At 38.4% G+C, this 12,049-nt stretch overlaps 2 protein-coding genes across 2 annotated transcripts in view; both read left to right on the top strand.

The window, feature by feature from the left end:
• Positions 1–12,049, top strand: part of REG4 (regenerating family member 4) — a 266,112-nt gene that overhangs the window by 149,309 nt on the left and 104,754 nt on the right. The window lies entirely within an intron of this gene.
• Positions 1–12,049, top strand: part of NOTCH2 (notch receptor 2) — a 157,533-nt gene that overhangs the window by 83,517 nt on the left and 61,967 nt on the right. The window contains exon 5 of the mRNA XM_081815798.1: positions 5,261–5,383. Coding sequence (XP_081671924.1) covers positions 5,261–5,383 — 123 coding nt within the window. The remainder of the gene's footprint in view (positions 1–5,260; positions 5,384–12,049) is intronic.

The following is a 12,049-nucleotide window of genomic DNA, read 5'->3' as shown; positions in this document are numbered from 1 at the left end:
TCTTTTGATTCACCTTAATCATTTCTTTGACTTTTTCAGTGATGAATTTAGAAGGGTGGAGATCATTAGGGAGATATCAAGAGAGGCGTGTAGGAGCAGTAGCCTGTGTGGGTGGTGGGGCTTGGGGCTACATGGGCTAGTCACGAGGGCCAGCGAGCTCATCTGGGCCCATTTGGAGAATGGAAGATGTGTGCCAAGAAAACCAGCGGGACAGATATGGGACCAGTTTGCTTTTGTGTCAGATTTCTTCTTGGGGGGTTGGGGAAGAAAGTAGACTTGTAGCTCTTTTTTGCCTTTGTCCAGTTTCAGATATTCCTGGTTTTTTCCTCACTCTTTCATCCCTGCAGACTGAAGCTCTTCCGGAGGACTTTTAGCCTGGTTTGAGAGAATCCTAGTTATGTCATCTCATCTTCCTCTTTCTGCTCTCTTCTTTGTATCTCTCCACAAGCCTTTCCACCCTCACACATCCCAGCATGTGAAAATGGAAAGATATGGATGCTTTCTTGAGAGATGCTCTTCTCTGTGTGGGATGACAAGTTCAAAAGATTCTTTTCTGCTCCCCACCCTCACTGTCATCATTTATCAGTTACGTGGGCCATGGTTTTATAACAGCACAGTCTTAAAATGTTCCTTCTAAGTTTAATTTCTCTCCTTTTGGCCTTTTAAGGATGTGAGTTGGCTTTAAGCAGTAGACTCCTTTTAGTACGGTCATGTGAACCTCTTTGTAAATCTGCTACATCCATCCCACCCACAGGTCTGGAGACTTGTCTGTTTCCCTTTCCCCTAGAACCTTAAAATACATTTTTATGAAGTGATTGCACTGTAACTTATTCATATAAGCCTTACCACCACCTCCCCTCCTTGGGTGGACTTTCTTACAAGAATTTGCTAGCTATTTCCTAAAAGAGGTCTGTATCTCTATTTTTAAAGCATAAATCCTGTCTTAACTCTGGAGGAGAACTGATTTGGCTTGAGTTTTCTCAGACATGGGGACTTTTAACCTTAGGTTAGTTTTTCAGATTTTTGCAAGGGAACTCTGGGGTCCCAGACAGCATACTGATTGAAACTGGTTCAGTACTGACTCCTGCCTACTGGCCATGTAAACTTGGATAAGTCAGCCATATGGCCCTCAACTTCTTCATCTATAACATAAAAGGATCAGAGTAGATAATCTCTAAGGGCTGTTTTGATTCTATTCATATATAATAGTATTAGCTTATATGTATGGATCACTTGTCATGCATCAGGGACTGTTTTAAGTGCATTCCCCCCTAATATAATAGCTTTATTGAGATATAATTTGCATACCATATCATTTGCTCTTTAAAGTGTACAATTCAGTGGTTTTCATGGTATTCACAGGTACGTGTAATCATCACCACAATCAATTTTAGAACATTTTTATCACTCCAGAAGGAACCCTGTACCATCAACAGTCACATTGCCTTGGTCCCTAATTCTCCCCCAGCACCAGGCAACTACTAATCTACTTTCTGTCCCTATAGATTTGCCTGCTCTGGACATTTCATATAAATGGAAACATATGTGGTCATTTGTGATTGGCTTCTTTCACCTAATGTTTTTGAAGTTCATTCATATTATAGGAGGTATCAGTGCTTCCTTCCTTTCATGGCTGAATAATATTCCATTGTAGATTTACCACATTTTCCCCCTACTTTTTAAAAGTTGAAGTATAATTAACATATAATGTTATATTAGTTTCATATGTAAAACATTGATTCAACAATCCTATACGTTACTCAGTGCTCACCACATTTTATTTATCCATTCATCAGTTAATTGACGTTTGGGCTGCTTCTGCTTTTCTGGCTATTATGAATAATGCCACTGTGAACATTCTTATGCAAGTTTTTGTGTGGACATGTATTTCATTTCTCTTGGGTCCATATTTCAGAGGGGTCTTTCTGGGTGATATGGTAACTCTGTTTAACCTTTTCAGGAACTGCCAGATTGTTCCAAAGTGGCTGTACTATTTTACATTTCAGCCAGCAGTAAAGGAGAGTTCCGATTCCTCCACATCCTCACCAACACTTATTATTGTCTGTTTTTTTTATGGCCATCCTAGTTGGTGTGAGGCGACATCTCATTGTGGTTTTGATGGGCATTTCCGTGTGATAGCTAATGATGTTGAGCATCTTTTCATGTGCTTACGGCCATTTGTATATCATCTTTGGAGAAATGTCTGTTCAAGTCCTTTACCCATTCTATAATGGGCTATTTGCCTTTTTATTATTATATTATTTATACTGTATTTTTATTATTGCTGTAAGAGTTCTTTATATGTCCTGCATACAAGTCTCTTATCAGATAAATGATTTACAAATATTTTCTCTCATCCCGTGGGCTGTCTTTTCACTTTCTTGATGGTATCTTTTGAAGGCCAAATGTTTTTAATTTCGATGAAGTCCAAACTTTCTAATTTTTGTCTTGTTGCTTGTGCTTTTGTTCATATTTATGAAAGCTTTGCCTAGCCCAAGTCACAAAGATTCACTCCTATCTTTTCTTACAAGAGTCTTATAATTTTAACTCTTAGATTTTAAGTTATTTTATTTTATTTTTAAGATTTTAGTTATTTATTTATTTGAGAGAGAGAGAGAAACAGTATGAGAGGGGAGAGGGTCAGAGGGAGAAGCAGGCTCCCCGCTGAGCTGGGAGCCCAACGTGGGACTCGATCCCGGGACTCTGGGATCATGACCTGAGCCGAAGGCAGCCGCTCAACCCACTGAGCCACCCAGGAGCCCCAGATTTTAAGTTAATTTTTGTTATGGTATGGGAAAGAGGTCCAATTTATTCTTTTGCCTGTAGATGTTCAATTGTCCCAGCACCCTTTACTGAATTAAGTGCTCTGTGTATCTAACTAATTTATTCTTTATAGTAACCCTTTGTGGTAGACCCTGTTTATTCCCCCCAGAGAGGAAAGAAAGTTGCAGTATCTTGCCCCTGTTCACTCACCTATTGCATGGGAAGGTTAAAAGTTGAACCTAGGTCCCAGAGGCCATGCTTTAATCATGAATTAACTCTTAGCAACTTGCCTTCTTACCTACTTACCTTTGACAGGGAAGAACTACCTTGAAAATAGTCAGTCAGTGATAAAAAGAAAACATTTTATTTCTTATAGTTGTGGTTATGCTGAAATGCTTCTGCTTTCTTAATCTGTCTGTGGTTGGTGAATTCAGTTAGTTGTAGCATTGGCTGATATAAATTTAGGGTCACAGTTTCAATTCCTAATAGTTTGGCTACCAGGGCTTTATCACCTCCCTGACACTGTAGTCAACCATATTAGTCTTAGTCACCAGAGAGATCAAGTTACCAGTTCCAGAATACCACTAGACCACACAGGTTCCAGCAGTGGTGAGCCAGCAGCCCTATTTCCCTCCCACACTCTAAAACTCTATCTTTAACTCTTCTAAGGAATGTTTCCATTAAGAGCACTGGAGTAGGAGCAAAGACCTCAGTTCTTGTTCAGACACTGCTACTCAGTGGATCTGTAGATTTGCCCTTACTTTATCTTAATTATGGGTGGGCTTAAACCAGAATTTTCTGAGTCAGTTCATTTGTAAGACTTTCATACAATTAAACAGATATATGAGTAATACGGTAAATTTTTAAAAATCTGAGTCTATAAAAATTCTCACAGTCTTTCTCAAGCTTACTTAATGATTCATCTGCTTGAATGGACTGAATACCAAATGCCCAGAGAAATAGAATTCTCCTTAGGCAAGCTTTCAATTATCCCCATCTTCTGTGAAGTGATTTCCTTTGGTGTCAGTAATTTTTTTTTGCCACTTGGTTTATACCCATTTACATGACTGCCGCTTTATTCAGAGAAACCAGCCATGTTGCAGTGTAACAAAGCAGCTGTAGAATACCACAGGGGCTTGTGGTAGGAGTGAATAAAGCAAGGTGTGATTGCTGTCTGTCCCACTCACCAGACTGTAAATACCCCAAAAGCAGGGACATTCTGTCTTTTTTACTCACAGTTACATCCCCAGTGCCTAGTATAAGACCTGGTAAGCGTTTTGAGTGAGAGAAGAAGAACCTTAGGGACATTTTGAAGAGACCAAATACTTAGTCATACTATATTTCAAATAGAATGATCAGTTGAAAATTCAGTTTTAGGGGCGCCTGGGTGGCTTAGTCATTAAGCGTCTGCCTTCGGCTCAGGTCATGATCCCGGGGTCCTGGGATCGAGCCCCGCATCGGGCTCCCTGCTCCGCGGGAAGCCTGCTTCTCCCTCTCCACTCCACCTGCTTGTGTTCCTGCTCTCGCTGTGTCTCTCTCTGTCAAATAAATAAATAAAATCTTTAAAAAAAAAAAATTCAGTTTTAAAGCTGGTAGTCTTTTATTTTAATAGCTAAGGGATTTGGTAGCCAAGGAGAAAGGAAAAAGCTCAATATATAAATTACAGAGAAACACACCGTGGGCAGTTAGGGTGAAGTTTGGTGTGTTGGTTTCATTTTTCATAAAAGGGAAAATCAAGAGGAAGGAAGTAATGCCATAAATGTGGAGAGAAGGATGAAGAACTTGAAGGGTTGGTAAGTTTAATTAATAATAATGCCACCCCATTTTCAGATAGCTTTTTATGTTTATAATGTACTTTACTCATGATATGGCACTAGAAAGGCACGTTGGGCAGGTGGAATCCGCCTCATTTTACAGATGAGGAAGCTAATGCAGAGTTTGTAATTTATCCTGTGTTAAATAGCTTATAGGTAGTGAGGTTGGAACTTGACCCATATCTTCAGACTGTGAGCTCAATATTTTTCTTTTATTTCCCACCCCAACCTAGTTTTCCCAAGCAAACATCCTAAGAAGAAAGTAAATGAATTTAAATTTAATTAGGTGATCTTTTATCTATTCTTCCCATTAATCTAGCATGGAGCTGGGGAAAATCTAATATCCCCCCCCCACCTTTTTTAAGAACCAGTGAATAGTTATCTAAGTAGACATTTATCTTCACTGGGATTTTATTTCATAAAAACACTTTGAAATACTTGTGAGGTAACTGCGAAGGCATGTCATTGGCATCATGAGTCACTCTAACTGTCTAGCTTCTCTTGAGGCAAGAGAAGACAGAAGATTGGGCAATTTTTTGTATGGTGAGTCCTGGGTTAACCAGCTGCTAGCTCCTGAAATGAAATAATGAAGTAGGTCTGTTCTGATGACCATGTTCTGTAGAAGAGCTGATGATTTACATCTGCATGAGAATTCATTATTTTCTCTGTTCTTCTCTATCCAGGTTTTGAAGGGGTCACCTGTGAGCGGAATATTGATGACTGCCCTAACCACAAGTGTCAGAATGGAGGGGTTTGTGTGGATGGGGTTAACACTTACAACTGCCGCTGCCCCCCTCAGTGGACAGGTATGCACACTGTGGTAAATCAGTCAGAATGGGACATGGATTGGTAACCAGAGGAAGGCTGTTACTGAAGTGGGCACCTTTTACAAGGGTCTCTGTGCTACATCATTGGGTATAGTGCTAACCCCATATGTTCTCCTATGCTCATTTAAAGAAAAATATTTCATAGGTATTTATTGGGCCACTGCTCTGAACTCAGTACCTCAGCACCATGCTAAGGTGCTATGGCAGATACGAGAGAAAAGCATTACTGACAGACTCTGAGGTCTGGGAAAAGCAGCACATTGCCTTAGGATATAGCAGATACTTAATACATATTTGAGAGGAAAAGAACATAGTTAACCATGAAAATATAAATGTTCTCACCACACTTAAAAAAAAATAGGTACTATGTGAAATAATTGATGTGTTCACTAATCTTACGTGGTAATCATTTTGCTACACACACTATAAACATATATCAAATCATCACATTGTATACTTTATTTTTTTACATTGTATACTTTAAACTTATACAATGTTATATGTCAAAAATATCTCAGTAAAGCTAGAAAAAAAAGAAACTGCAACTTGTTAAGTTTTGGTATAGTATCAAAGAATAATCATAATTATATGAAAGGCTATTAAAATACTCTTCTTCCAACTAAAAAGTAAAAATATAAGTTATATACACTACAAGAGTTCAGAGCTTATTCATGGACAGAAATCTATCTCATCTTATTGCCATGTCCTCTAATTATGCAAAGGGTTGGGCAGGCACCCTTGATATTATTTTTATGACATCCATCTACGTTTCTCTTTTTTTCCTTTTTTGTATCCCTTTTTGCACATAGGACAATAGATTTTTCAGCCTCAGACATTAGTCTTGCTTAATTTTACAACCTCTTGAAGTGTCTGATGTTGTCTTAGGCAGATTTTCCACTTATTTTTGAAAGTTAAGTGATTTTATGCAGACATTTGGTTCTAATTTCTGTTTATATCTATTTATCTAACTGAAAGTGGAAACAATTAAGAACTGATTAAGTGACTAAGAACTAAGCTTTTTTGAGAGAACTTGATTTAATGTGGAAATCCAAGAATAAGTTAATGTTATAAGGAAGAAACTTCAGGGGCGCCTGGGTGGCTCAGTCGGTTAAGTGGCTGCCTTGGCTCAGGTCATGATCTCAGGGTCCTGGGATTGAGCCCCGCATCGGGCTCCCTGCCCAATGGGCAGCCTGCTTCTCCCTCTCCACTGCTTGTGCTCTTGCATGCGTACTCTCGCTCTCAAATAAATAAAATCTTTAAAAAAAAAAATAAGGAAGAAACTTCAGCACCAGTGAGAAATTTTGCCCAGCAAAGAAGCCTTGATGTTGGATTGCTGCCATTACTATCTGGTATTCTTTAGAATCTCCAAATTACTTTCCCTTATCTGTAGGAGCTAATTATTTAGAGTACTCTTTAGACCTGTACACTATGAATAGAAAAAGATTAAAAGGGTTTAAAACTTTAGTAACATGATTTCCTGGAAGGGCACACATTTTTTATTTTAATCTCCAAGCTGTCCTTTTTTATACTTTTCCACTGGGTTTCCCTAGAATTGGACTTCCCTAGAATTTCTTCTTGGTGTCTTGATCCTAGGACTTCACTCCCAACACTCTGCACTTTCTGTCATATTATCTCTTCTCTTTAGCTTTTGCTGTTTCTCTGGTAGATTTTTTTCAGAGGCCATTTTTCTTTTCAACTCAAAAAAATTACTGTGAAGTTCATTACATGACAGTAATAACTGGAAAGATTTAAATTTTTCTCTTTTTAATGATCTTTACAGCAGTATTGGACAGGATGAGGTGCTTGTTAGGAACTTGACCCCATCCTAATCTCTCCTTTGTTGTATATGGTACTAAGGCTTCTGATGCCAATGAAGATTAAATGATACTGTGATTTCACTGCTGAGTTTTCCTTGCTGCTATACTCTGTTTTCTGCCTTGATACTAATTAGGAAGGTGCATTCTTGGGGAAGCTCTCCCAGGGAAATGATATTTTATCAAAATTTCTTACCCCAGGATGTTTAATAAGTACCTCTTTTTATGAAAGTCCTTATAACATGTTTCTTTCTCCATGTGTTTTTATATTTTCTATAAAGGATGGCAGATTTCTGAATAAGTTCAATGTGACAATATTTATTTCTTTTGATCTGCTGTCATTTAAAGTGACTCTCAAGGGTACCTGGGTGGCTCAGTTGTCAAACGTCTGCCTTCGGCTCAGGTCATGATCCCAGGGTCCTGGGATCAAGCCCCGTATTGGGCTCCCTGATCAGCAGGAAGCCTGCTTCTCCCTCTCTCACTCCCCCTGCTCGTGTTCCCTCTCTCGCTGTGTCTCTCTGTCAAATAAATAAATAAAATCTTTAAAAAAAAAAAAAAGTGACTCTCAGTCTTTGGTTTCCCACCACAGGTTTCCTTCCTCTTTTTCACTCATGCCGATTCTTTGATGTCCAGTGGCAGCCTTGTTTTTTGCTATCCCCATAAGTAACAGGATCATGTCTGAGATCTTTGCTATATGAATTCCTTCCTAGTCTCAACCCTGTTTACTTATCCAGTCTTCTCATGCATCCAACAGCAATAAGAACTGCTTCCAGTTCTCCTGTATCTACTGCATCCTGTGTCTTCACTCACAACATTCCTCTTCCACAGATTTCCCTTCTCTACTCCTCTCCCTGTTGTCCTCACCAGTTTTGCCTGCCTGGCTCAGGTCAAGTGGCTGCCTCCTTCAGGGAACTTTCCGTGACCTCTCTCCAGGCTGAGCTAGGTATTCTCCTCTGGTTCCCTTACTACACTGTACATTCCTCAGTGATAATGCTTGCCATGGTAATATTGGCATTATTATATATGGTTGAGGTGAGGGAAATAACGAGTTACAGGATGACTGAACTGTTGCTGGTGATACCAGTTACTACAGCTCTCTACGCACCTTTGTTCTCAATAGCATACAGCCGAACTGTTCACCCTCCCAGCCCTCACCTCATTCTGAGAAGAACAGAGAAAAAATTGGGAGTCATAGGGTTCCTATTTCTATTGATATCAGAGCTATAAATTCAGATTAGTATTTTCTGCTTTATGCAAATTAAAGAAATGAATGGGGCTAGGGGATGGGAGTTAACTAATGTTTGTTAGTAACCAAATACTGTGCTAATTACAATGTTTTATTTTGTGTAATCTTTGTGATAACTGTATTAACGGTAGAGATTATTAAATACCCTTTTTACAGATGGTGATGGATATACAGAAGGGTTAAACAGTTTACTCAAGGCACATAGTGGTTGGGTTAGGGTTTGAATCTAGCCTTGTTGAACCCCAAGTCTGTGCTCAAATCTGTGGTCTTTTTCTATACAAATTGACTCTGTGGATTGTCCTTTTTTATTTTTTATTTTTTAAGAATTTTGAATCTTGGGCGCCTGCGTGGCTCAGTTGGTTAAGCGACTGCCTTCGGCTCAGATCATGAGCCTGGGGTCCTGGGATCGAGTCCCACATTGGGCTCCTTGCTCAGCAGGGAGCCTGCTTCTTCCTCTCCCTCTGCCTAACACTCCCCTTGCTTGTGCCCTCTCTCTTTCTCTCTCTCTCTCTCAAATAAATAAATAAATAATCATAAAATAAAATAAAATAAAAGAATTTTGAATCTTTTTAATAAACAATGTTCAATTTATAATTTTATTATTCTAGGATGTGGTGATTTATTCTTTATTTTTCTTTCCATTTTAGAAATTTTCCTGGTTACTTTGAAATTAGAAGTCAATATTGAATGAATGTTTTATATTCACTTTGGAGATTTTTTCACTATACCCAAGAGCCTTATTGCAACTTTGTTCAGACTTCCCTCTACAATTTGCAGCTATAGAGTTGAAGCATGAACTGTTTGGTCTGGCTTTTGACACAATAGAAAAAGAAGGGTTGGAGTTAGTCTACTAGGAGAGGAAGTGAAGTTGCCAGGTATCTGAAAAAGAATGGATGGGATTATATAGCTGAAGAAACTAGGTATCAATTTGAAATAAAGGAGATTTGTGAATTTGCCATGGTTTTTTTTTAATTAAGTTTTTTATTTTAATTCCAGTATAGTTAACATATAGCATTAAATATTTATAAGTTTTTAATGAGAGGAGCCTGATAGGCACTATGTTGTTTTATAAATACATATGCAGAGAAGTTTTGGTCTTTAGTAGCAAGTTCTGGGCTTCAAGATGACCAGAAATTTTCTCCGAGTCTTTTCATGGTTTGATTTGGGATAAATGAGTCAGCTTCCTTTTCTTCAGAAGACTTTATTTGCTATCCATGGAACTAATATCTCTTAGTTACTTTATTGGGGTATTGGGAGAACAAATGGTAAAAAACCTATTGAGCCTTTCATTTATCATGTAAATTAAATTACATTTAATTTTAATTATAAATTACACTTTCAACCGTAAATTGCAGTTACCACGTAAAACATTCCAGATCCACGCTGTTTTATATAGTAGTCACTAGCCATATTTTGCTATTGAGTATCTGAAGTGTGACCGGTCGAACTGAGATGTGCCACAGCTATAAAATACCTGATTTTGAAGACTTAGTATGAAAAGCAAAAGCAGAGTGTCTCACTAATAATGTTTTAAATATTGGTTTAGATACTAAAATGATAGTGTTTTGGATATATTGAGTTAAATAAAATATGATATTAAAACTGATTCCATCAGTTTCTTTTTCTTTTGTTTAAGTGCTACCAGAAAATTTTAAATTAAATCTGTATATCTCATGATATTTTTATTGGACAGCACTACCTTAGGTATGAAGATATTCTATAGGTATTAGCACTGCTCCTACTATGTAGGAGTATCCTCTCTGATCCAGGGTGGTAGCAGGATAGATGTGTAGCTGTTTGTACAGGGGGCCTTGGGTTTGACTCACTAGAAGAAAGCATGTTGCCCTTGTTCTGGTGTGATTTCCACATCAGTTATGGACAGAACTATGTTCTGATCTAGTCTTTTCACCTGATGTGGCCATCTAGAACAGTATTCAGAAGCTTCCACTCTTCTAGATGAACTAAAGCCTAGGTAGAAGCAAGAAATTGGTGTTGGGAGTTGGGCAAATGGTTTACTTTTTTATAGGAATTTTGTTATAGAGACATCTGAGTAGTTGGATGTTCCTTTAGGAAATGGAAATAAACCTAAGGATCTGATGAAGCCTAAGCACAAAGGTCTTTACTATTACTGTTTTTGGCCCCTGAGAGAAGTTCTGCTCTGGCAGATAGCCACTTAAGAAAAAAAAAAGTTATAAAAGGCTCCCAAATTAATTAAAGCAGTGTAGATTAATGTTTTGTCTACATAGATTGTTATTTGAATTTTCTTTTTAAAGGTTCATTTCCTTCAGAATTAAAGTTGCCTCTAAACTCAACTCACAAATTCCTCTCTGGCAGCTTTTGGTTTGGGTTCACTCCTAGGGCAGACGTGATTTATTTTCCTGTGCTTGTTATTAACCCAGAAATGTAATTTTAGCTTGGGCTTGGAATAGTGCTTTGGGACGCTAAGCAGAAGTGAACAGTGGAAGTTAGGTGGACATGAGTCAAATAAAACCAACCACATTTTCTCTCAGCTCTCCTTTTATAACTGATGAGCCCAAAGAGTTGGTTAAGATTCCCTTTACTGTCAGCTGCTCCAATTTCAGTAAAAATTTTTTGGCATGAATCAGCAAGTACATACTGCCAGAGGTGGTGCATTAGCTCCTGTGTCTGGGAATGGAGTCTTTTCATGGCAGTGTTTTGATTTTGAACTAGATGCCTCATTTCAGTCTAGCCTCTAGTTGGTGACAAGCTGTTCTCTAGGATGAGGCTTTTGTTACAACCACTTTTCTGTTTTTTAAATACTATAGGAATGGAGGCTTTTGGTTGAGAGTGAAAACTATGTATATCTGGGGCTGCAAAAGTATTCTCAATTGTATTCTGCATGGGGGAATGGGAAAATGCATCTCCCATTTCAGTTTCTCTGATGTGAACTTGATTGTGAGGACTTGATAAAAGCCTGTTTTCTGGAATTCTGCTTCACCCAATTTCAGTTTGCTATCAGCTGGTCAGGCTGCCAGAGTGCTAACCTAAAACACCCTCATCCTAAAGGTCTCAGAGTTGATGAGTGGTCATGTTGGTGTGAACAGGGGTGGGTGGTTAGGATAGCCCCCCCCCACAAAATATAGGAGGTGAGACTGAGGCATCTTTTGTGCTCTTGTGGTCCATGACTCAATGTCTGACTTTGGCTACATTCCAGGCAAGATCTAGTTTCATTCCATGGCTTTTCAATTGTTGTAAAGTAGCTTCAGAATTGTTGTAAAGTAGCTTCAATGACATATTTATTGAATAACTCACTATTAGATCCAATATACTATGCTGGATGCTATAAGAGACACAAAGAAGAAATAAATCAATTCTTATCTTTTTTTAAATTTTATTTTATTATGTTATGTTAGTCACCATACAATACATCATTAGTTTTTGAGGTAGTGATCCACAATTCATTGTTTTCATATAACACCCAGTGTTCCATGCAGTATGTGCCCTCCTTAATACCCATCACCAGGCTAACCCATCCCCTCTCCCCCCTCCCCTCTAACACCCTCAGTTTGTTTCTCAGAGTCCATAGTCTCTCATGGTTCATCTCTCCCTCCAATTTCCCCCCCC

Source organism: Leptonychotes weddellii, chromosome 4, assembly GCF_054177405.1.
Source record: "Leptonychotes weddellii isolate Sample4059 chromosome 4, ASM5417740v2, whole genome shotgun sequence".
Lineage (NCBI taxonomy): Eukaryota > Metazoa > Chordata > Mammalia > Carnivora > Phocidae > Leptonychotes > Leptonychotes weddellii.
Note: the sequence above shows the minus strand (reverse complement) of the source record. Positions and strands in the feature narration are given on the sequence as shown.